This window comes from Ictidomys tridecemlineatus, chromosome 3 (assembly GCF_052094955.1).
Source record: "Ictidomys tridecemlineatus isolate mIctTri1 chromosome 3, mIctTri1.hap1, whole genome shotgun sequence".
Lineage (NCBI taxonomy): Eukaryota > Metazoa > Chordata > Mammalia > Rodentia > Sciuridae > Ictidomys > Ictidomys tridecemlineatus.
The window spans coordinates 143,508,780-143,534,848 of NC_135479.1; the positions used below are offsets into that span (position 1 = coordinate 143,508,780).

Genomic DNA, 26,069 nt, shown 5'->3' on the forward strand with positions numbered 1-26,069 from the left:
GAGAGAAGGGAAATTGCATGGAAATGGAAGGAGACCCTCAAGGATATACAAAATTACATACAAGAGGAAGTGAGGGGAAAGGGAAAAATAATACAAAGGGGAGAAATGAATTACAGTAGAGGGGCTAGAGAGAGAAGAGAGGAGGGGAGGAGGGGAGGGGGGATAGTAGAGGATAGCAAAGGCAGCAGAATATAACAGACATGAGTATGGCAATATGTAAATCAATGGAAGTGTAACTGATGTGATTCTGCAATCTGTATATGGGGTAAAAATGGGAGTTCATAACCCACTTGAATCAAAGTGTGAAATATGATATATCAAGAACTATGTAATGTTTTGAACAACCAACAATAAATAAATATATATATATATATATATATATATATATATATATATAATAAAATAAATCACCTGGGATATTTGCTAAAATGCAGATTCTGATGTCCTTCCTAGACCTTCTAAATCAGATTTTTCTGGGCTACGACATAAGGATATACATTTTTACATACCCCCTTTCCCCAGGTGATTCTCTGAAGTATGAGAAACACAGGTAGAAAGGCATTGGGCTGCCCTGAGTCTGAGACTGCCTGTCTCCATCTGCTCCGGTCTGTGATGAGAAGTAGCAGTTCCAGTCCAGAGCCTGTGGGCTACCTGCTGGTGAGGCATGCTGGTCCATGCTGGGAACCCACAGACATCACTGCAGCAAGGCACTTCCTCATTGTCCTCTTCGGTGAGCCAGAGACAAAGCACTTCAGACCCTTCTTCCATTAAGAACAGTGGAGTTGGGCCCCACCACCTTCGTGTGCATGTGTGCCAGCGATTGTGTCTGTGCACCTGTGGGGTCTATTTATCTGTAGACCTGAGTGGGTACTCTTTACCATTGATGGGTAGTAACCTTCCACTTACCTCCTACCCCAGCCTACAACTCCTCCTTTCCTTCCAGTTCTACCTCTTGGGCAGCCAGGATTCCACATCCTGCCTGGGCTCCCTGGTCTTGACTCCTATCTATAGCTAGGATCCTGCAATTCAGTCAGTCCTTAAAAATTAACAACTCGATGAAGTAGGTATTATTATTTCTGTGTGCATGCACACACATGTATGTGTGTGTGTGTATGTGTATGTGTGTGTGTGTATGTGTATGTGTGTGTGTCGGGGGAGGGGGGTCAAACTCGGAACCTTGAACATGCTAGGCAAATGCTCTACTACCAAGCTAAATCTCTAGTCCCTATTTCTCACATTTTATAGGCGAGGAGACTGAGGCTCAGGAAAGTTAAAACAGACATTCCTCATTATCTGCAAGGTATTGATTCCAGGACTTCTCCTCCCACACCAAGGATACCACAATCTGAGGCTGTGTGAATCCCTTATATAAAATGGTGTAGCATTTATATATAATATACATCCTCCTGTATAATTTAAATCATCTATAGATTGCTTACGATACCTAATACAATGCAGATGTTACATCAATAGTTATACCATATTGTTTGGGGAGGAAACATGACAAGAAAAATAGTCTGTACATGTTCAGTACACATTTTTAAAATATTTTTGTTCTGCATTTGGCTGAATCGTTCAGAACCTGAGGGTGTGGGGGACCAACTCAAGTTTCCTCAAGGTCATATATCTAGAGCTGGATTTGAACTCAGATCATTTTTATGAACAGATCACTGTTCAAGGTCCCTATGGAAGCCAGCCCAGACCTTATCTTCTCTATGTTCCCAGCTTCTCCTCCTTCCCAGCTCTCTAGAGCAGGTGTTGGCAACTACAGTCTTATAAGCCAGATCAAGCACACTGCCTATTTTTGCTTTAATTGATGTGAAATTCAAATAACATAGAATTAACTATTTTAACCACTGCCTGTTTCTGAAAATGCAGTTTAAGTGGAACATGACTCGCCCATTCATTTATGTATTATCCGTGGCTGTCCTCAAAATACAATGGCCAAGTTCAGTAGTTGCTGTGACAGAGCACATATGGCCCACAAATCCTAAAATATTTACATCTCACCATGTATAGAAGAAGATTCCTGAGAAGATTTTGATCAGTGCTCTTCCAAAAGGATCCAGGGTCCTGGGAATGAGTTTTCTCAGACATCATCATTCAGAAATGCTGGTCCTTTCTAAAGACTGGCTTTTGCTTGGTCACATGCCATGCCTTTGCTCTTCATGGACCCAGCTCTTCAGATACCCCTGAGTCCCCTTCTTCCTTTTGTCACCACCCACATCACAAGTCAGTCCTGGCACATACACACCTGTGCCTGGTCTTGTGGACGTCGTGCCAGTTGTCTTCCTTCCCTCGCCAAGTGCCTGGGAGAGGATTGTACCTGAACATTCCACTTTCTCTCCTTAGACTTTCATTCTTCACCTCCCACTATCCAACTTCTGCCCTCCAGCTAGATCTTGGATACATCCCCACCTGGATGTCTTGGCATTTCATGGGATTTAAGGAACCTGCCCAGCACCCCCACCTTTGTTAATACCATGCTTTCCTGTTATCTTGCTGTCTCAGGTTGTGACTGCCTTCCCCATCACCATTGCCAGTTCTCCCACCAAATTCATTGCCTAGTTTGGAAACATTTCTTGAGTTGCTCCCTTCCTCATTCCCACTGCTGTTTCTTGTCCAGGCCTTCATCATCTCACATCCAGCTCTTACTGGTCTCTTTACTTCCCTCTTTTTTCTTTTTGGGCCCATCTGCCTCATATTCTTTCTTTCTTTTGGTATTGGGGATTGAACCCAGGGGCACTTAACCACTGAGCCACATCTCTAGTCCTTTTTATATTTTATTTAGAGACACTGTCTCACTGAGTTGCTTAGGGCCTCATTAAGTTGCTGAGGCTGGCTTTGAACTCTCGATCCTCCCACCTCAGTCTCCTGAGCCGTTGGGATTACAGGTGTGCGCCACTGCACCCAGCCCATTAGGCTCTTGTGTTTGCCTTGCCATTCTTTCCAGCCTCCTCTCCCAGCTCTCCCTGTGTTATGCTGAACACACTGTGTCCCTATAGGTCTCAGCACCTCTATAAGACTTTCTTCCACTTAGAATGTTCTCTGTTTTCTTTGCTGGGAAACTCCTAAACATCCTCTGGGAAAGAGTTCTAAAGTTACCTCTCCAAAAAAAGCTTTCCAGCAAGTCTGAATTGTTTTGAAGCACTTGGTTTATACATATGTAAAATATATTGCACATATTTATGGCTGTATCCTTTCTCCTAATCTTTTGGCTCATCAAGAGTAGAATATATATATCTTCCTCATCTTTGTATAACAACCTGGCACAGTGCCTGTTGGTACAGAGTAGGTGCTTAATAAATGTTTCCTGAGCAACTCCTTTGATCATGTCCCTGCATTGCTGAAAGTTACATGGTGTCTCTATTTCCTTTTGCATTAAGTAAAGGTGCTAATTTTAACCATAGATGCACATTAGAACTATCTGTGGAACTTTCAAAGAATATTGATGCTCAGGCTCCACAGCCAGGGATTCTTAATAGACAGATTGCAGACTTTGGCATTTTATAAAGACTCCAGCAATTCTACTGTTAAGCCAGGGCTGAGAATAATTGTTCTTAGATCTGGTTTTCAAGGTTCTCACTCATTCCTCCATTTCCTTGGGAGGCCTCTCAAGAGCTCTCTGTGAAAACATTCCAATACACGTGGCTCATCCTTGGAGCCCTCTTGCTGCAGATCCTTCCTGAATGGCTTTATATCCTTCTGTCCACACTTCCCTTCTACCAACAAAGTGTGTCTGGGGAAAGGGACCCTGCAGCTTTGCATCCCAGAGCACAGGGCACAGGAATGCCATTACCAAGGAGCTCATGAAGGATTTATGGGCTGGTTGCTTAAGGTCTTCCTTTGTAGGAACCACCCTGGCAAGTTCTGGGGAACCAAAACTCTTCAGGGTACAGGCCTCAGAGTACAGGTCTGTTTTGGTTGGATGGGAGCTTGTGGCGGGTACCCAGCCTGTCTTCACTAGTGTGTGAACAGCAGGAACTTCCCTAAGCCAACAAATGACTCCATGCTGCAGAGAAGGAAGAGTCTTCGCCTTGCTCTGATGGTAGTCAGACATATAGCCCTGTTTCCAGTCCCACCCTCGGGTTAGATCCCTTCCTTGTGAAGGTGATGGTGGAAGGTCTTAGATCTGGGGCACTGGGCTGGTATCTGAAGACGAGTCCAGTCCTGGCTTTCTGCATGCCTTCTGTGGACACATCCCTCCTTTCAAGGGCCTGGGCCTCCCCTAGGCTCCCTTACAGCTTAGTCAGTAGGGTTTTCTGTTGCTCATCTAGACCAGGAGCCCCAGTATGAGCCAAGGGCCACTTGGAAGGGGTAAAAGATGCTACCAGCAACATGTTCCCACTTGCTCATGTGAAATGTAGACTTTTGGAGATGGGATATTTTAGGATTCTCTCTTATTGTCCACATTGGGTCCAGGGTTGGCAAAAATGTTTGTCTAATGAAAAGTCACAGGTCCTAAATTATAAAACATAAAGAGCTTCACAATTTTGCTTTTTTTAAAAACTAAGATAAATAACAATACTTTATCTTTTTTGAGCACTTCCCCCCCCCAAGTTTTTCTCATATCCATCATCTCGTTAGATCATCATAGGTCCCCTGTGAGTAATAATCACTACAGTGGCAGGCATGACTGTTCATATTTAGTAAATGAGAAAACCAAGACTCACTGAGGTTAACTGATTGGCCCAAAGTTGTAGACCTGCAGAATAGAGAAGCCAGGACAAAGACCTGTTTTGGAACGTCCCACTTGGCTAACTCCATCTTTCCAAATGGAAATAGTTTTCTTTTTTAACTTTCTGGATTATAACATTAAGCACACCATCAAAAGACATAGTGAATAGCTACATAGTTTGGAATCACTGGGAATGGAAACTACCCCCAGGCCCCTTAATCAGAGAAGGAAACTAATTTGCAGGCTGGCCCCACAATGGCTACTATCTAGCAGAAAGGATGAATGGGGTGTGTATAACTCCACGCACCAGTGGGAGTGAGCTCACTCACTGTCAGAAGGCCGAACCACAAAAAGCAGATACAAGGGAGTTTGTATTATAGCATCCTGTTACATAAAATGCAAAACCAGGTATTTTTTTGAAAAATACAAATCTATACTGAAAGAAGTATGGCAGGGACAATTGTGGGTAGGGATGTGGAGCATCATTTAGTCTGAGATGTGGCCACAGGCATGTCCAGGGAGTGAAATTCATGGACTCTGCACGTGGGCACATTTATGGCTCACACATACACACACACTATTTTCCAAGGACATCAGATTCTAACAGAGTTTTAAGTAGTCACACATGCTCTAGTAAGAAATTCAGACAATAGAGAAAAGCACAAACCTTCAACCGATTTTAAGAATTAAAACCAGAGACTGTGAAAGTATATTCCACGAACAAAAGTGGGAAAAATGAATTTAGTTCTGTGTCAACAGTCAGTTAAGGAGAAGAACCAGTAAAGGTAAGGAGAAAAAAAGCCGGAGATGAGTTGGTTGGAAGGAAGGGGTAAATGGAGAGGAAAAGGGGACAGGAGAAGGCAATCAGTGACACAGAGTGCAACATGGATAAAAGAAGAGGTGAGGTATTAAAAGGGGCCCACAGACGAGGCACCTGCAAACAGAATGTGACACTGAAAACTCACTAGAATGGAGGCCCAGAGGGATGTGGGGAAGATGCCAACCTCCAGGCTTATAAAGCAAGTGGGGTGGAGGGGTGGCAAGGGGGATGGGGACAGGTCTGGGTTAGAGGGAGGGTAAGCTCTGAGTGTTAACCTGGGTTGGGTGGGGCACAGTGGGGTTGTGGGGTGTGGGGTGTGTATGTGGGGGTGTGTGTGTGAGGGGTGTCACTGCTTTTTTAAAAGCAGAGGACCTTTAAGGTCTAATTCCTAGTGACTGAGTCAAGGCCTGGCCTTAACTCAACGACTATTTATTTGTTGACTGATTAATTAGATGAAAAGATGGCTGCACACTCGAGTCCTTCTGCCCACCATGGGAACTCTACCTGGCTTTATGACCCTTCCCTGCCTGGCCACTTTGCCCAGGGTCATGGCATCCCAGGAATTTCCCTGACTGCTCCAGGGAGGATGTTTCACACTGAAAGGTTTTGCAAAATAAGACTGCTTTATCAAAATCCTGTTGCACCGGACAATGTTCCCCGCTCCTTGACGTTTACAGTGTGTAACCGATTTTATCGGAGGAATTTTGTTTGGAATGGAATGGTCCTCTCTGATGGGCAGGCAAGAAAGGGAAGGTCATTTGAGGACCCACCCCAAGCTGTGTGAGTTGGAGCTCAGGGTTTCTGTACATGAGGCTTGGGAGCCTGGCCAAGCCATGAGCAACCCTTCCTCCCTGGAGGAGGTCCCAGCAGTTTCCAGAGGATTGTGTTGTTTACATTCTCACCTTGGCCCTGCAGGGCAACAGACCCAGAGCCCAGCACTAGTGGGCAGAGAAACAGCAAGGAAGGGCTCCCTAGGCCTGGGCCCCAGCAAGCAGCCCAACTCTCCCTATACAAGAGACCATTCCTGACATTCCTGAAAGGGGACAATAAGGCTTCTCCCAGAAGGGTTAAAAATAGGGAGATGGGTTTATTAGTTTAGTTATTTGCTCAAAATTCCAAAGCCCTCTACTTCCTGGAGCTCTGAGCAAAATAGCAAAGATGTGCATGTTCATGGGGGCTGGGATTCTGTCACAGCTGCTCATCTATAGGGGTTTCTCACGTGTCTCTAGACAGAAAGAGCACGGAATGGGAGGCAGAGATGGAGACTGAGCTGGGAAAGGAGAGGAGACCTGGGAGGCCAGAAGTGTTCCTCCTGGTGGGGGAGGGGAAGCTTCCTGCAGGGGGAGAGGGCTGAGGTGCCCCAGTTGCAGCGGATGGTCAGCAGGAGAGCAAGGCTGAGGCCATCAGACACTCTCCTCTCCTGGTCCTTTTCACCAGTCTTGGTGGGCCCACGATAGAGCTGGGCATTCTAGGACATGTCTGTACAACTACTTCCAAATTTCTCTGTTGTAGTGAATAGAATTATATCACCCCCCAAGATATGTGTAAGTTCTAATCTCTGGTATCTATGAATATGATCTTATTTGAAAATAGGGTCTTTACAGATATAATTAAATTGAGATCATAATGGCCTACAGTGAGCCCTGAATCCATGCCTGGGTCCTTAGGAGAAGGCCTCATGAAGATGCACACCCAGAGGGAATTTGGCCCAGTGATGATGAGGCAAAGATTACACAGCCAAGAACACCAAAGATTTTTGATCACCCCAAGCATACAGGAGGAAACAAGAAAGAGCCTTCAGAGAGAACGTCACCCTGTTGGCTCATAGATTTCAGAATTCTGGCCTCCAGAACTGTGAGAGGACAAATTTCTTTTGTAGCTGCCAAGTTTGTAGTACCTTATTGTGGCAGCCCTGGGAAACTAACACGATAGTGGTTTTCAAAATTTCAAATCCCTAGGTCCCTGCCCTTCAGTCCCTTCATGCCCAGAAAACAGCTTCATCTTCTGCTTTACAAAAAAAAAAAAAAAAAAGGTGAAGTTTTTGGATAGAAATCCAGCCCTTTGCTGTGTGCTGCTCTCCTCTTTCCATTCTCCCACATGGGCCATGGATTCCATTCCTCCTGCCCTGGGAAACTAACACGATAGGTTTTCAGAGAGTTTACCACATCACCATCTTCTCATTCTCTTAGACCCCTGGCTTTCTCCCTCCCAGGTAGACCCTTTCCATGTCCACATTCTCCACTAAAACCAAGAAGAGCTCCCCAACTCCCCCCACCCCAGTTATTGTCTTAACGCTTTCTGCCCCTTCAAATCCTCAAAAAGTTCTCCTGCCAGCTCTCTTTCTTCCCACCTTGCTCTTCCTCATACTCCCCATGTGGCTTCTCTAATCACTCTACATAGAGAAACTTCTCTGTTAAGGCCACTGGTCACTAATGTTGCCAATTCAATGGATATTTTCAGTCTTCACCTCACTTGACCTTCTGCAGTGTTACACACTGTTGACCGCACCCTCCTTCCCTTTGCTGTGGTGACGCAATCTCCCCCTGACTCTCCAGGGCTCCTTTCCAGTCTCCTTTCTGGCATGGCCTCCTCCCTCTCAGTCATGTCATGTCAGATGCTCCAGGACTCATTTTCAGCCCCTTTGCTGACTATAGTACTCTCTCTCCCCAGGTGATCTCATCCTCTTGGATCTAGATGTTAACTTGGACCTCTCCTCTCAGCTCCAAGTCTGCAGACTCAAATGCATACTTGACTTTGCCACTTGGATGTCTCAAGGTCACCCCGGACACAAGTCCAAAATCAAGTCAATGATTTTGATCTTAAGGACCTCATTCTCACCCATTGCTCCCTCTCCTTGTGAATGGTACCAACATCCATCCAATCATGCAAGCCAGAAAAGCAGGAAATCTTGGCCCTTCTCTCTCCATCTTCCATATCCATTGACATATCTTGTGGCTTTTACCTCTTGCAATCTCTCAAATCTATAGGCTCCACTAAACTCACTGTTATCCCCCTTATCCAAGAACCATCATTCCATCCTTGGACTCTTAAGAGTTCAAGCTTCAGTTTTTGCTTCTTTCTGAATCACGCCTCTTATCACAGTGACAACAGTGATTTCCAGTTACATATCATATCACTCCTCACCTCTTTCTCTTTACTCTCCACCACCTGCTACCCCATCTCCTTCACTTGAAACCTTTCAGTGACTTTCTTAATCTCTTAAGCTGGGCTGCAAGGGTCTGCCTGGTCAGGTTGCCAGCAAAGTCTCAGTGCCACCTTTTCCCTGCTCTTCTTCACCCTCTATCTTCTATCTACATTGGCTTTCTTCCAGTCCTTTACCCTTATCCTAATTCCTCCTGCTTCCAAGCCTTTGTACACACTCTCCCCACCCTCTTTGGCCTAGCTAATGGCCTACACAGCTTTCAGACAGTGGCTTAATCTTATGTTTGCCCTTCCATAAGGGATGAGTTTACATTGATGCTCTTTTGATGACTTCTGCCTCCTCCAAAACTTTAAGCTTTATGAGATCAGAGATTATCCCCCAAACCAGCACAGTACCAGGTACAGAGAAGTCACATAGGAAATACTGTTGACTCACTAAATAAAAGAAAAATGGTACTGTGAAACTAGAGGAAAGGGACTAAGGGGATTGAAGAGGGGGAGAGAAGGAGAAACACTGGGGAATGATACTGGCCAAATTATATTGTGTGCATGTATGAATATGTAACAACAGATCCCACCATTATATGCAACAATAATGCACCAATTTTAAAAAATGTGGACAAAAAGAAAAAAAGTACTGTGTTTGGTTCTGGGAATATAAAGACAAATAAGGCACAGAACTTCACAGAAAGCAGCTCATAGATTGGGAGTGGGAGAGGACAAGCAATTGAGAAACTGAATGAACAGACCCAGTGTATAACAGGGTGATGAGCACATTGCTGAGGAGCTGGCCAGACTCCATGGAGGAGACAGTGATGCCCAAGCCCAGATCGCCTACTCCAGGAGAAACTCGGTCCAGGTGTCTGTTGACTGATGTGCCAGGTCTCTGGGACCCCTCATCACCAGAGTCCTAAGTGTCCCTGAGATATTATGACATGCAGTGACTACTATACTCATGGCAGTGCTACCCCACACTGCCACACATCCTGCAGGGGCATCATCTTGAGGAACTGGGCACACTTTGGGGCCTGTTCAGAATGTAGCATTAAAAAAGGCTCTGGCTGCGGTAAGAGCAGCAGGCAGAGCACTTTAGTCAGAAAAGCTCCTGGTGCCTTCTGGGCAGTGAGCTCATCATATCCTCAGACCAACCCTGGGAAGGTGGTGAAGGGTAATGATTTTTCTCCCCACTGGAAAGTTGGGGACACTGAGGTCAATAGAGATCACTTGACTTGGCCAAGGATTGAGAACAGCTTAGGAAGAGAACTTGGAGAAAACCCAAAGTCCTCTCCATTGGGTTCACCCAATCAGATGAATGGGCAGAGAAGGGCTCCTCAAGCTGTGGGTGTGCTGCAGCAGGAACCTGCTCTGCTTATTTACTTTGGAGCAGGAGGACATTCTGTTGCCTCTTCAAACCATAGAATATTAAAGTAGATAGGCCCTGAGAGATTATCTGATTTAATACCCTTGTTGTACAAAAAAAAGGAAACCAAGGTCAGAGAAATTAATCTCCCTTGTTCTTCCTTCCCTCCTATCCCCTACTGGCATCAGCGGGTAGGATAGAGATCACTAGCTGTCTGTCCAAATTCTTTCTCCCTTTCTTTGCCTATATAACTGGGCTACATTTCCCAGCCTCCTTTGCAGTTTGGCTAACCATATGACCATGTTTCTCCACTGAAATGTTAAGTGGAAATGAAGCATACAACTCCTAGGCCTGGCCCATCAAAGCCTCCCCTGTTACATCTTCATGTTCTTTTCATTTCTAGCTGATTGGAGTGCCAATTCCCACAGCAACTTTGGAAGCTGAACATTAGAAAGTGGCAGAATCACCATATTATACATTCCTAGAAGACTGTGTGGTAAGGATCTGCCTCACTGACCTGAGCATCGGTGTCTAAGGCTAAGTGAACAAGAATAAAGCATCATGGTGTTAAGCTGCTGTATTTGGGGAGCTATTTGTTACTGCAGCCTGGTCCAAACCTAATCTAATTAACTAAAACAAGTACAAATGGGAAAATCCCTGCAAAAGGTCTAATTCCACACAGTCTTGGGTGGCAGAGACACTGGGTTTCTGCTGATTTCATTGTCATCCACTTTGGAGTAATCTCACTTTTACCTCTGGAAAGGTTAGGAATGCTGGCTCCTAACTCCATTGCCTTGGAATTTGGTCTGAGCTGTTCCCTACCTGTTCCATCTTAGAGTAATAGGCTCCCAAGGCTAGAATAGACATGAAAAGTCATCTGATTTTTCTCCTAGCTCCAGAGAGAACCTCTTTTAAACCATCTGAGATGATCAGGAACATTGTCTGGATTTTCACTTCCCTAGAATGGAAACATAACAAATGTCCTTAGATGCCTGCTTCATACCTTCTTACTCCTATGCCAGAAGAGCTTTAAAAAAATTACTTTTTTAGTGGTAATTGGACATAATACCTTTATTTTATTTATTTATTTTTATGTGGTGCTGAGGATTGAACCCAGGACCTCACAGGGTGAGCCCTCTACCGCTGAGCCACAACCCCAGCCCCCAGAAGAGCTTTAATGAATTGTAAAATATCATCTAGGACACTTTGTGATGAAGAAACTGAGGTCCAGAACACAAACAGTGGTTAAGTTGGAGAAAGAAGCAAGGGTTCTTAAACCAAGTCAACCCTGTCCCAGGTTCTATACTGCCTCCAACTCTCTTGGTGATTTCTTTTGTTCTGTCCTAGAAAGAGATGAAAAGTGCTGAACCTATCTACACTGTTCATCAGTCATCCCAGGTTCTTCCTCTCTCCCTACTAATCCACTGGTTAAGCACTACCCAGCTGGCAATTACCCTGAACTTGGTCATTTGACTTAGAAGTTAGAAAGAAGATTAGACAGACATAAACCTATGCCGAAAGAGGAGGGGCAGGTGGTGGGTGCATGTTTGTCCTTGGGCCATGGTAGGAAAGACAGATTCTCAAGTGGGATCCCTGAATCCACACAAGAAGCCTGGAAGGGCCATTAAACCCTTAAACCTCTGCCTAGGAGGGTGACTAGTGCTACATGAAGTGTTCTCTGAAAAAGAAAGGGAGTGGCAGTGATCATAACCTCCAAACACAGTGTCTTGGCCTGTTAGGATCTGTCTGATTGGGTCTAGGCACCTGTGCAGTCCTGCCTGTTAATATTGGAACAGTGTCCAGAGAAGTTGAGCTGAGGCCATGAAAGCAAACCATGATACATATTGGGGGGTAATTGTAACTTGGAGAGACCCAGGAGCTCTACATGAGACTTAGAAAGTTGGGTTTGTTATGCGGTTCTTCAGAAATAAAACAATAAAACCAAATATTTACTCGTTACTTTCTCATTTAAGGTGAACTTGTTTATACACAGCATCTTTAATGCTTTCTGCCAAGTGACTCATTTGTACTGAGTCACCAGAAAGTGGGCCTAGGTGAATCTGCAGCCACCCTGCACACCACAATTTGCTCATTCCCCTGGAGGTTGGTCATAGAAATCTGGCGATAGAGAAGCAAAAAGGAGCAGGGAAATGGGAAGAAGTATGACAGTCCCTACTCAGGTTTTCATGAGCATCTGGTAGGCAGATAGGAGATCCCAAGATACCCAACAAAATAACCAAAGAGCAGTGAGATATTGTCTGAATTGCAAATTCTGATAAGAATTAATGATATACAGTTATTTGCAAATAAATCACTTAATCTTTGGGTCTCACTTCAAAATCTTAGTGAGTTATTTCCCCTTCTTTGTGAGCCCCTCCTTCTTCCTTATAAATGAAAAGTCTTGCAGCCCTAAAATTTAGACATTTTGTTTATTTACTGGGAGGAGAAAGGTTATGGATATGGATGTACATGAAACTTTATTTACCAAGAGAATTTGTTCACACTAAATCTTTGAACCTACCTCCTGAAGTTTTCATTTAAAATTCACTGATGCACAACATTTTGTTTAATTTGCAATCCGCAATTCTTTCACTGATGATGAGTTTGCCCTAGCTGAGCCTGAATTCACAGTTTTCTTTTCCCTGCAGCCTGTTTGGGTGTCCTGGTGGTGACATCTCTGCAGAATTCTGGTGTGAGCCAAAGGCAGATGGAACGGAATCCAGGTTTGTGAGGGCACAGGGGAATATTAGGATTCCCGCCTGGGTCAGAGTGCCAGGTGTTAGGCTTGGCAAAAGCAAGTTTAGCATCAGTGCTGGGGACCTGAAGGGGCAGTGGTGGTGGTAGGGGTAGGGGTACTTCAAAATTAGTAAGAGCAGTGATAGGGCTGAATGGGACGCATGGGCCAAGCTCTACTTCTCTTTCCTATAGAAGCACTCGGTATATTAACTAGTTAGTGCCAATCATATTACCAGGACCTGCTTTTCGCAGATTTATTGTGCGTTTAAGGACTTGGCAAAGTGGTTCCTGATTCAGAAGGCTCGGTTTTTCTAATTTTTCTCCAAAATGCAAAGCGATGCTCTAGGGCGTGTGCGTGTGATCAAAGTTGCACAGGGGCTCTGTTGACCTCATCAAGCTGTCCCAGCCCGGGTGGTTCTCGGGGGGCCGGCCCCCGCCCGCTTCCTGCCCTCCCTCTGCTCCCGGGCCCGCTGCGCGGGGCCGGTGATGTCAACCGAGGAGGAGCCGCCCGCCCCGCGACCCGCCCGGGCTAATTAGCATGTAGCGGCGCCGCGGGCCGCCTCCGCCGCGCCCGCCCGGCCCCCGGCCGCCCTCCCGTGGCTCCCACAACTTTTGAGGCGGGGAGCGCGCTCACAGCCTCACTCGGCTCACTTCCCCAGCCCGGAGCGGCAGCGGCCGCCCGCTTCCCTCGCACCCGCGCCGCCCCGCGCCCTCCCCGCGCGCCGGGCATGTGAGCGCGGGCGGGCGCCGCCACCATGGCCTCGCCGCGCGCCTCGCGGTGGCCGCCACCGCTCTTGCTGCTGTTGCTGCCGCTCCTGCTGCTGCTGCTGCCGCCGCCGGCGGCCCCCAGGACGCGGAGCCAGCCTCCCTCTCCGGCCCGCCCAGCGCTCCTGTCCAGCGAGGGGCCGGCGCGGCCCCCTGACCACGGCCCGGAGCGCGAGTTGCAGCCGCCGCCGCCCCAGAAGCGCCGCGAGCCCGCGCCCCTCGGCCCCAGCCACATTGCCCCCGCGCCGGGCGCCGCGACACGGCGGAGACGCTCCGGCTGGGCCCCCGGAGTCGGGAGCGCGGGTGAGTGAGAGCTGGGGAGCCAGCGCCGATCCGCCTTGGTTTGGGGGGCGCCCCGGGGCCGCATCCCTAACCCTAGGCCCCTCTGCGCCGCTCGACCCTGGCCCGGGGCTCCGCTTGCCCGGCGCGTGTGGGACTCTTGAGACTCGGCTGGGAGGGAAGAAAGCTTCCCCGGTGGCTGGACTGGGAGGTGTGACCATTCTCTCCCTAGCTTGGAAGAAAACTTCTCTCTCCCATGGGCACCCCAAATGCTTCTCACCCACCGTTTTAAAAAAAAAAAGAACAACAACAACAACAACAAAACCCCCAAATTGGCTCTCCCACCCCGCGGGTGATTAACTTCAGGTCGTTTTCCCTCAATTCTGTTCCTTTTCTCAGTAGATGCAGAACTGGTCTCTGCAGGTACAGATCCTGACTTTCCAGCATAAATAACGGATTTTTAAAGGGTTCTGACACTAAGGCTTTTGTAAAGGGCAAAGAATGTAGTTTGAAACCAAGCGATCTATTGACTGAACTCTGAAAGAGAGGAACTTGGTGAAGGGTCCACAAACTTGAACCCCTGTAAGGCAAACGCTGACTTTTTCCCTCTCCTTTTCTTTCTCAAGGAGCTAGTGCTCTATACACAGCCGCTGCCTGTTCTAGTCAGAGAGAGGGAACAGATTTCTTCTGGTTGCTCTTGTGTCTATCTTCTTTTTCTGATTTGGAAGAAAAATACCCAGGACTGGGTGGAATTCTAACCATAATGCCATTATGACCTTTAGGATGGCCTCTTTTCTGGTTTTAGTATCTCTGTCTTTGAAATGGAAGAAATGACCCATGTTTCTCCTAACCTCCTGGTGATGATGTGTCAAAATGAAAGTAAAAATAATGGAAAGTGCTTTGAACAAAAGTCAGCAACGTGGTGGTGGTAGCCTTTGCCTTCCTGTGAATGAGGAAGGTCGTACAAGCAGGGACAGGCTAGATTGTTGCTATACTGGACCATTCATTTAGAGTTTAGGTGAAGGTCGAGAAGATTTCATCTGCCTGAATTTCAGTTCAGTTACTTTTCTCATATCTCACAACTTTCTAGTAAGTGAAATAGCTTGCTTCATCCAAGGGATGTTTGCTAGAGTTAAATATGAAAAAGATTTTTTTGCCCCCCCCCATAAAACCTCAACTCCATATTTGACAGTTCTCTCATTGCAAACTGCCTTGTCTTTGTGAATCTGTCACTGGCCTGAGATTGGTAGACCTTCAGAAGACCTTCAGGAGACCCAACCTGGAGCGACTCTGACTTCAGATTACTAATAACTTTGTTTTGTTAGGTTTGGAGGGAGGAATCAAGAACATGAAAGAGAAAAATTTCTAGTTTTGTCATAGTAGAAAAGTAACTGAGGAACACTGTATGGTATTTTGAGAGGTTTTCTACATAGACAGTGGAGTGTAAGGAGTTGAGGACATTTCAGAGGGGATACTCAGGAATGGAAGCAGGTGTCTCTGGCTGTATATAGGCCTTCTTAGCTGAGAGGCCAATCTTATTAGGGAATAGCTGGGAGGGATGCTGACTTGTGGGGCCCTGGCTAGAGGAGGTTGGCACAGGAGTCTCCTTTCTTCTAAGACTGACAATCTCCACAGGTCATAGTGAGGTGGGTGTTACTGAGGGAGGGACTGTGGAGGCAACTGGGTTAGGGGGAAATAAAGTAAGAATCAGGGCCCCAAGTGATCTGAACTTTCCTTATGGCTGTGGCTCTGTAACTTTCCTTGTTTGAATAATTTGGGGAGGTTTGAACTATTTCATGGAGGCTTCAGGTATGAAAGAGTTCCAGAAAGCAATTCAGGAGGAGTAGGAATAGCCTAAATCTTCTTACCTAAGGTTTCCTGGTGTCCCCACAAAATCACCCAAGGAGTGCTTGCCCTTCTGCTGGTTTAAGGCCTGATTTTGTGTGGGATGTTAGAAAGTGCGATTAAAAGAGATGATTTTGATTACCTGTTGAAAATTGCTAGAAGCCACCAATATGGGTGAAGATCTAGGAATGTCCCATGCTTATTTTCTGGTAGTGGCTCAAACATTGTCACTTAGGGAGAACAAAGAAACAACAAAGAAAACCAGCATTAGGTAAATTCAGTGAGTCCATGTTTTCTAATAACCTCTGAGGAGTTGTCTGGCTTGTTTTGCTTGGCCACCATGCATCATTAGGTTCTGCCACTTATTCCACAAGGCAGCAAAGTCTCAAGGCTGAAAGAGCTTCCAGAGGTCCTGTAGCATTCACTGTGTCCTGTGCTGATATCTGCCTGCCCTCTCCTGCACCTTTGGTAGAGAGTCACCCAGGCTCTATCTCCATGTTTCTGTATTTGGAGAGGTGAGTACTCCTGCTGGTAATTAGTCTTGAGTCTTACAAATAATGTGGTTGTTAGGGAAACTGTCTGTAGCCCCTTCACACTGGGGAGGTGCTGGTGGTCAGTGCCTGGCTCTTATAGCCTTGAAGCTCTGGCTTCTAAATATACCTTTGTCAGCAGTAGGGACCAGGTCTTTCTTTCCTTCCTTTCTAGCCCTTCTCCTCCTCCTGGCAGAGTTCAAGGTTTCTCTGTTGAGTAACTACATTCCATATATGGTTGGGTTTCCTGTATTGGACTGTAAGTCCCTGGAGAGCCGCCCCCTGTTTGTGTAGCCATTGTTAAGCTTTTGCACCCACCTGTCACCCTGCTGGTTGTTCAGTTGCCATTTACTGCTGGTATTTCAGCCAGTGGTGAGAGGAGGAGGCTGAGACCTAGAGGTTTCCTTTTTCTGCATGGTTTCCTGCTACTCAGGGCTTCAGAGCGAGAGTTCCAAGCTGGGTACTAGGTTCATATGCCCTGGTTTTTAGATCCATAGGCCATGTTTTATAATTGTGAGATCTGCAGATGGGTGGGGGCGGAAAGGCTGAAATCATAATGAAAATCTATGCAGAAGCAACGTACTTTCCCACCCAAATGGGAAAGGATGCTGAGTAGCTGAGCAGCCAGCCCAAGGAATAATAATCTTAGAAAAATGCGGTTCCCTGGAGTAAAGGAAGTGTTCTGAGCCCAGCCCCTTATGAGCTGTTAAATAGCTGTCGCCTGAATTGCTCTAACTTTGTGGGCCAACTTCGTCATTGAGCTTGGCTGCCTGGAGAACCATTACAAGGTGCAGTAAAGTCCTGGGTTGGGCAAGAGGCAGCCCTTCAGGAAGGGAAGGGAGAGTGGCTTTCCTCCAGGAATGCAGCCCTCTCCTGGCTGGGGTGGGGGAGGTGACCCTGGGAAGCCTGCTTGCCTGCTTGCTTTGATGGAAGGTGGCCTAAATAGAAGGAAGGTTGTGGGGAGAGGGCTCTCCATGGGGCATGTGTACTTAAAAGCCACATCCTTTTAACCTTGCAAGTACCTGTTTATTGCTTCCTCAGCATGTGTGCATATGCCGAGCTGATATTTTCTGCCCAGGAGCTGACTGGTGTGGCCAGAGGGAGACAGGATGGTGCTCAATGCCAGCTGGGTAGTTACTGCCTCCTAGTCCTGAAGAGCCAGGGCAGGAGCCTCTGCCCTCCTGGTGATCCCTCTGCTTTCCAGTGGCCCTGCCCAGCTGGCAGAGAGAGTGTCCTGGAACTAACTTGTCCTTGTCCAGAGATGCTCAGAAAGAAAGCAAAGAACAGATGGCAGATGCTGTTTGTTAGCTACTTTCTGACTTCAGCAGCTTCCCTGTCCCCAGTGTCCTTTCTGTGTGAACAGAGGTTGCAGCTATAGTAAATGTCTCTTTCTTTGCAGAATCCTAGGGGGACAACAGGGAAGGAGACTAATTTGATCCCTCTTTCAAATCCTTAGCCTTTGAGCACCTATGTGTAGTTAGATGCTTTTCCATTTCTTATCCCATTTCACCTTTAAAACAATACTGTGAGGGCGGTTATTTCCCTTTTATAGTCATAGAAAATGAAGCCTGGCAACCTTAGGTCACACAGAAAATGGAGGAGGCAGTATTGAAACTGATTTTGGCCAAACCCATTGGCTCTTTCCACAATATGTGAAATCTCAGTTTTTCTCATCTCTAATATGGGATGACAGTTTTAGATCTAAGATTTTTCCAGCTCATCAGTCTTCTTCCTCCTTTCCTTGGTCCTTGCTCTTGCCATTTGTTAGAGATTAGAGATTAGGGACCATGATTGGGAAGGGACATCAGTGGTAATGGGGACAATCTGCAGAGGAGAAATTAAAAAAAAAAAATTGTCTTTAATTGTCAAGAAAAGACTTAAAATCTTTTTTTTTTTTAATGTACTGAAGATTGAACCAGGGATGCTTTACTACTGAGAAATATCCCAGCCCTTTTAATTTTGAAGCAAAGTCTCACTAAGTTGCCCAGGTGGGCCTTGAACTTTTGATCCTCTTGCCTCATCCTCCCAAGTTGCTGGGATTATAGATATCCACCACTGTGTCAACACCTCAAGTCTTTATATTTTATAAAAGTGTATTTTACATAGAGATTATGATTTATACCCTACTTCTCTGCTAATCCATAGATTATTGGTGTCAGAAGTCACTCCATTAATTATCAACCAAACTAAGTTGAATTGTTGACTTTCTTGGTGGGTACTCTCCTGTGAAGCTGGAGCAGTGGCTGATATGTTGAGCCTGTTGCTAGTCATTATGAATGCCATTTACAGGGGGGAGAGGTTAAATGGTGCCCTGTTTAAATGCCATTTTAATGTCTATTCTCTTGTCTGCCCACTCGCTATTTCCTCCAGCATAGGCAGAAACAAAGATGTTTCTATCTTCTCTTTCCCTATTTCTTTTATTGGAATGTGGCAGATGTCTCCATCTGTGTCCTGTTTGACTGATTTGTAAATCAGGAAATATTTACTGAGAACTTACTATGTGTGAGGAGCTGTGCCAGATAATAAGGAGGCACATCTAACTTGCCCCCAGGGAAACTTTTTTTGAAGCAAGAACATCAAAGTTGTAAAAAGTGAAGTAATGATGCATTAATGATTTGTAACTGAAGAAATACCACAAGAAGATCATACAGACCACAGGAATGATGTGGCTAGAGAGAGCTGCAGCAGCAGGTAGAGGTGGAGACTGCAGGGGACTGGAGAGTCCAGGGAGACCTCATGGGGCAAGAAGGAGTTGATTTAGCTTTGGAAAGTTGAAAAATGTAGATATACAGAGAGGTGAAGGAGGTTACTGGCATCAGCAGAATCCCAAATGTTGAAAACGTTGAGACTTTTTAATTGGAGGTGATAAATAACCAAGAAAGCTCAAGGAAAGGACTTGGGTTGCTGAATTGGGCTCCAAAGACCCCTGAAAAGGGGACTAGGGCCAATTATAGAAGGTTTTAGAGGCCTGTTTAAGGTGTTTGTTTCATCACACCCACATTGAGGAACCCCTAATGGCCTTGGAGGGGGGAGCACTGTAGTTGCCTGTTCACTGTTCATTTGTGCTTGGTGCTGGGGACTCATAGATGAACCACAGACAGGTCTGCCCTTGCACCAGCCCAATATCTATTGCACAGCAGGTGGAATGCTGGTGGGCAATGTGTGGAAAGAAAAGACTGAAAACATGGCATGGACTGGACTTGGGGGGGGGGTTGGGGGGGGTGGAAATTGAAAGGGGGAGATGTGAGTGCCATTCAAAGAGTAAGACAGGCAGACCTGGGGTGGAAGGCCACAGTGGTGGGGGAGAAACTGCCTTGCCATTAAGGAACCTACTTGTTTTAGACTTTCCCTCACTGTCAAGACTGTTGCAGGTTTCAGTGGAAGAATTCTGTGAACGCTTGAGAATGTAGAACTGAACTTGGGAGAAGCCAGGGCCGGATTCAGCCTGGAGGGCATTTGGTGAAGCCACTGGGCAGAGGAAACTGGCCCTGGCTAGGTGAAGAACACCCCGTGTAGACCAAGGGCAGTGGGAAAGAGGAGGACGCAGCCCAGGTGCTGGCTCTGCATGGAGTTGCAGTGAGAGCCAGGTCAAAAATGAGTTCGCGTGTTTTGGCTTAAATTTGGCCACACCTCCAGGTGCTGTCTATCCAAGTTAGAGAGAACAAGGAGATCTGGGAGGATGAGGCCTGAGAACAGCCATTGGATTTGATCCTGAGCTGTTTAGTGAGGACTGTCAAGAGGGTAGAAAGCAACCTGCCAGGAGTATGGTAAGCCGATGTGGTTCTCCCTGTGGTAAATTTTGACAGTAAAGTGAAAAAGGAAATCAGAATCAGAATCCTTGATTCTCACTCCCTAAACCTATTGTTGGTGCTCAACTCTTCTCTTGTCAGGAATGGTCAACACCATCCACCTGCTAACTTATACCGGATACCTAGAAGTCACCCCTCCCACACTACACCATTCCTCACCTTTCCTACATTCTTGCTTTGTTTTAGGGGAGGGGGCAATTCTGGTTGATTCTGTTACTAAAATACATTGTGAATCTGTCCTCTTCATCTTTACAGCACTTTTTCTGTTCTCCCTCACCCACTCTTGCTCTCTCTCTAATCAATGCTCACAGAAGCCAGAGTGATCTTCTTAAAATGTAATTCAGGTCACCTCATTCTCGGGCTTAAAACCCTCCAAGAGCTTTGCATTGTACTTGGAATAAAATCCACCCCCACCCCCATCCCTGGCTTGTTGGAATTCAAGGTCCGTAGTGTCTGTCCCTATACCTCTCTGGCTCTTCTTGTTAATCTCCCTACTTGCTACCCACATTTGTGTGTATTTCAAACTCACTCTGTTTTGGAGATTTGGCACAAAGTGTCCCCCTGCCTACAGCAGAAAGAGCCTGAGGCAGAGGGAACAGTAAGAGTAGATGCTCTAAGGCAGGAACTGATCTTGCCTTGTCATGGGATTAGGAGGGAGGCAGGTCACAGTGGCTGGGTCACAAAGGGCCATGAGAAGTGTGGTAAGGAGGTCAGATTTTCTTGTAAATGCTCCGGAGGCTCTGGTAGTAAGATCCCTTAAGGAGCTAGAAGACCATCTGCTAAGTCTACAGAGGCTGTTAAAAATGGACACACTCCTTTTGCTTTGTATTTTAGCTCTGGGGTAGTGGAGCTACATGGTACTAGGCTTTCTTTCCTGTTATAAAGACGTTTTTGAAGAAAACTTACAGTTCAGATGACATGGTAGGCACACAAGAGTCTGTGTACCCAACTCCTGGGATTGTTGGGAGGGACATGAGAGAAGGGCTGATCTTGCTGGAGACCCTGAGTAACAGAAGCCTGTATCTCTCTGTGTGAGGATCTCAACTGCTGGAGGTCAAGAGGTAGACATGATAAGTTGACAAGTTTCTCCTCATTGTCTGATAAATTGGAAGGTGAAGACCAAAGAGGAAGATGGATGAAGAAGTAGCCAAGAGAAAGCTCTTCAGGTGGCCATGCCAGTTCCATCCTTAGGACTGAAGCAGTCAGACTGCAGGAGAGAGACTACAAAATAATAAGCCTTTGAAAATCAATCAGACTTGGACCTCTGGTTGATGGGTATTTTCCTTGGGATCAGAACTGTTGGAGGTTATTGATAGCATTTCAAAAGTGTTTGAAGGAAGGAAGGAAGGATCACTTGGAAGGATCACTTCTCTTCATTTCCTGCATCATTCATCAGATTGGACTTTGAGTTTTTATATGCATCCCAAATAAATTTATCATTATTTAGGAAATACAAGAGAATATTTTGTAGGCTATTGAAAGCAAATTTTAGAAAGTGATTTGAGCAATAACAGCATTATTGGAGTAACAGCATTATTGGTCATAATGGGACCTCTTTGATGAGAATCACACTCACTTGAGTAGGTGAATTCTTGTGGTTTGTTAGGAATTATTTATAGTATAGTCATGCCTGGTGTAATGGAGTGCTGCTATCAGTAGCCACCGACAGAGTTAGGAAAGAGAGATGCCAATGGAATCTTGAGAGCCCTGATATGAGTCAGAGGTCTTTGGTCTTAACCCCTTCGACTTTGAAGCTATGTAGCATGGGAAGCTGTCTAATGTCGCTAGGCCTTAATTTCCTTATGCTAAAAATGGGATAATAATGTCTGTCCTGCTTCTTTTGAGGAGGAGCCCTTATAGGCATCGCAAAGGATTTTAGTCAGAATACAGCGAACAGACTATGACCTTGGGCAAGTCCTTTCATCTCCATATCTGCTTTTGTATCTGGAAAATTGAGGTAATAGAACCAGTCCTGTTGGCTTCACAGTGTTGTAAGGACGAAATGAGTTAATCCACGTGGACATGCTTTGTAAACATGTCCGTGCTGTGTTAATCATTAATGCTCCCTGGGAACCCATCAGCCCTTATGATTACTCAAAGTGAAGAGGGGCTTCAGAGAGAAGGTGGACATGAAGGACGAGTAGAAAGCTGGAGAAGACGTGGAGAAAAGGAGGACATTTCTAGAAAATCTCAGAGGACTTTTCCGTCCTCCTTCTCTTTGCCCTCTCACCTGTCTCACCTCTTTCTCTTTGCCAGGACTGACTCCTTTCCATCTCTTCTCTCCCTCCGAGTGAGATATTGTCCACAGTTCTACCCTTGGCCTTCTACTTCAGTGGACATTATGTTCAGTGGACATTTTGGGGGGCATTCTAATGAGCCATGGTCTCTTTTATAAGGCACTTAGGAATGTGATCACATAAGCCAGAATTGTGAAACAAGATGAAATGACTCCAGAGGAAAAGTGTTTTCTCCAGGGAAGGCTTCTTGGAGGTGCTGGTGCCTGAGCAGGTCATGAGCAATCCATCAGATTTTACCAGAAGGCCAAGGGGCAGGGAGCAGGACATTCTAGGCTGGAAGGATGGCAGGACAAAGGTGTGGAAGGAAGATGTAGGGCAGCTTCACCTGTTTTTTCTGAGTGGGTGATTTCCAGAATTTCTGTCTTCTCTTCAGCAATCCATCTGTGCGCCTCAGCCACCTGCCAGGCACACGTGTTTATGGTGTGTCGCTTTAAACTGTCAGATTACAGTTATGGATGCAAACTCACTAACTTTACTCCCACAAACCTGCCTTCCCTTTGCTTGTTCGTGGGCCCATTCATTTCCAATCCACTGCTCGAATCTCAATCCTCTTTGTCTCTTGCCTTTTCTTACATGTATAGTAGTCGCCGTTGAGTGTTCCCTTCCTTCCTTTCTCCTGTCCTAACTCCCATTTCTCCAAAACCCACCAGAACACTGAACCCCATTAGATAGTGGGCTACGCAGGGTCTCAAGGTGCAACACCTCCATCTGTGCCAAGAAATCCCCGTTTGGATTCCAGTATCCTTAACAAGGCGCCTTTGTAGCCCACCTGGAGAAATGGCACTGTCCTTTCTGGCTTTCACTTTTAGCACAGGTGACTATTTCTCTGATGCTCTCTGCCTTGGCTTTTTTCTTTCATTCTTTTTTTTATATTTCTATATTTTCTTAAAATTGGATTTTTTTTGGAGTGGGTCCAGTTTTAATATGACCTGTTTGACCTTGGGCAAATTACTTAACCTCACCTGTTTCTTTATCAGAAAAGCAGAGATAATGAGACGACCTCATAGGGTTGTCATGAGGTTGAACTGAGAAATGCTCAGGGCCTGGCATGGAGTAAATGCTATATAGATTATTTTTTATATATCTATATCTAAAATACTATTACTATTATTTATTATTTTACTGTTGTTATCCTGCTTTGGCATATCTTTTTTTTCTGCTTTCTGCTTTGTTTCTCTTTTCAGCTGGCTTCCATTCTTCTCCCTTTATTTTCCCTTTTTCTTAACTGGCTATGGTATACAACTGATTTGTCCACATGTTGGTTATATTTGAATAGGAGTGTTAGGTTTCCTGATCTTAATTTTGAAAGCATATTAGCAAACTTTTCATTTCTCTCTTTAACTAGATTGTACTCATTCACTCCCTGCGGCTGGATCCCTGGAAGTCCCCATGGTGGACCCCACCCCAGGGAGAGCCAGTGCCCAAGCTTCCCTCCCTTCTGCAGTCCAGGCCTCTGAGTCCTTTGTGTTGAGACATCTTTTCGCTGTGTCCATTTTTCAAAGTGGTAAAATGTTCCAGACAATTACTTTTCTGTGATTTCCTTTGAGTCCTGAGCCACTTCACAGAGGTCTGAAGAATAAATTAACTGCAGAACGTATACAAGTCAGCCAGCCGCCAGCGACAGCGCTATGTAAATGTTTAAAGCCCGGGACAGGGCTCAGGCGGTTCCATTGCACACACAGGACGATTCTTCCTGCCCCTCCTCAGCGCACTTCTCTCCCCCTCTTCCTCCTCGGAACCAGGATGTTTTTCCTTGCCTTTTTATTGTTTCGCTAACCTGGCAGGTCTCCTTTGGTGGAGCCCCGCCACTGGCTTCCTCTCTGGGTGTGATTGAGCTTTACAGTGAGACGCAGGCTGGGAGGCCTGCACCCTGGCGCCTGCCTAGCCAGGCGGGGCAGGGGCTGTGGCTTCAGCTTCTTTCTCCAAGCAGCCCCTTTGTTGAGGAACCTCCTCCAGCCACTCTGTTAGGTGTTTATTTTTCAAAGAACCAGAGGGGAAGAAAGGAAGCAGTAAGATAGATGCCCCTAGAAATAAGGTGACCACCCCATTGCCAAAAGATTTTGTCTTCTCTTGTTTAACTGAATGGAAATCTCCTGGCCTTCAACCCTGTGTCGTTTCTCAAGGCCTTTAAAACAAACAAAAAAACCCTATGGAATTATTTTTAAAGCAAAAATCTTGAGGTCACATGAGAGACCTTCATCTCTCCCTCCTGCCCGTGTAGGCTGCAGCCCTTCCTAGTGCAGCCCTCCCGAATGCCCCCCTCCTAAAGCCACATCAGGCTGGTTCTGTTTCTGGAAGGTTGAGCCCAGGCTCAGGGCTCCAGGCTAGCCTGTCCTGGGTCTCATTCAGCTCAGTCCTGCAGATCTGCTTCTCCCCAGGAGGAGAGGATGCTCTGCTGAACAAAAGTGACTTCCTCACAGGAGGGGAGGGTGGGGTGCCTTGTAAACCTTGCACTACTCATCTCTAGAGACTGTTGCAGGGGAAGCTATTTAAAAATTTGATCATTGGACCTCAAGTCCAAACACTTTGCAATGTGTATGATTTTTCTTAGGGCTGCTCCTTTTAGGGTAAGAACAAGGAAGGAAACGAAACTCCTCAAGAGCCTTGGACAGTCCAGATTGAGGGCTCAGTCTTTTGTTCTCACAAACTCATTTGGCTCCTAAAAGTCTTCCACCCCAAATCATTACATCCGCAGCACCATTTCAAAACACAGCTTAGAGTAGGCTGCCACCTTTCTGGAGAGATTACAGTCACCTTCCCCAGAAATCCCTGAGATTCCTGACTGCCTCAGAATATCTCACCCCTGGCCATCCAGCCTGAAATTCCCTCATTTGGAGAGATCCTAGGGGAAGGCTGTGAGGACCCTATTGGGGAAGGACCCCCACTGTCTGGACCAGAGGCCAGGCAGCCCAGAAGGGAGGATGGGTTTCTTATACCTTGCAAACTCTGCCTCTCTGGGCCACTTCTTGTACCCCAGAGGCATTCTAAGTATTTATGGTTTATCTCCCTTGAAAGCAAAAGCTCTTTGAGACAGGTTCATATCTTATTTGTCCTTGAAACCCTCACAGTGTCTTGCCTGTGATTGGTGCTCAGTATATTTTTATTGTGGCAAAATATACAAATGGAAAATTTACCATTTTAACTATTCCTAAGTGTATAAAATTCCATGGCTCTGAGTACAGTAACAGTATTGTTAAAATCATCACCAGGGCTGGGGCTGTAGCTCAGGGGTAGAGTGCCTGCCTTGCATGTTTGAGGCACTGGGTTCAATCCTTAGCACTGTATTAAAAAAAAAAAAAATCGCCAATCATTCATTCCCAGAAATTCTTCATTATCCCAGTAGAAACTGTTTTTTTTTAAAATATTTTTTTCTTTTGTTGTAGTTGGACACAATACCTTTATTTTATTCATTTTTATGTGGTGCTGAGGATTGAACCCAGGGCCTCTCAAAGCACTAGGTGAGCGCTCTACCACTGAGCCACAACCCTAGCCCCTAGAAACTATTTAAATAGTAAATCCCCATACCTCCCTGCTCTCAGCCCTGGTAATCTCTGTTCTACTTTATCTCCCTATGAACTTCCTATTATAGGTACTTTATATAAGTGGAATCATACAATATTTGTCCTTTTGTGTCTAGCTTATTTAACTTAGGTTTTCAGGGTTTCCTCATGTTGCTGTATTAGAATTTCATTTATTTTCATTTCATATACCATTGTATGTATATACCACATTTTGTTGATCCATTCATCTACTGATGGATACTTGGGTTGCTTTCTTCTTTTGGCTAT

The 26,069-nt window shown here is 45.8% G+C and overlaps 2 protein-coding genes across 6 annotated transcripts in view; both read left to right on the forward strand.

Annotated features, from left to right (window-relative positions):
* The window catches only part of Slc12a8 (solute carrier family 12 member 8), a 166,020-nt gene extending 155,429 nt beyond the window's left edge, over positions 1 to 10,591 (forward strand). For both annotated transcript variants that reach the window (XR_013436847.1, XM_078044058.1), the window contains one exon: positions 10,424 to 10,591. Coding sequence is in view for 1 of the 2 variants with exons in the window: in XM_078044058.1 (XP_077900184.1) it covers positions 10,424 to 10,427 (4 nt within the window). In the remaining variant the exon portion in view is untranslated. The remainder of the gene's footprint in view (positions 1 to 10,423) is intronic.
* Positions 10,592 to 13,316: 2,725 nt separating this feature from the next.
* Positions 13,317 to 26,069, forward strand: part of Heg1 (heart development protein with EGF like domains 1) — a 75,338-nt gene continuing 62,585 nt past the window's right edge. For 2 of the 4 annotated variants that reach the window (XM_078044060.1, XM_078044059.1), the window contains exon 1: positions 13,317 to 13,824. In XM_078044060.1, the coding sequence (XP_077900186.1) occupies positions 13,512 to 13,824 (313 nt within the window). In that variant the 5' untranslated portion in view covers positions 13,317 to 13,511. Of the gene's footprint in view, positions 13,825 to 16,024; positions 16,161 to 26,069 lie in introns of those variants that run through there. The other 2 variants (XM_040270260.2, XM_078044061.1) reach the window with 2 other exon arrangements.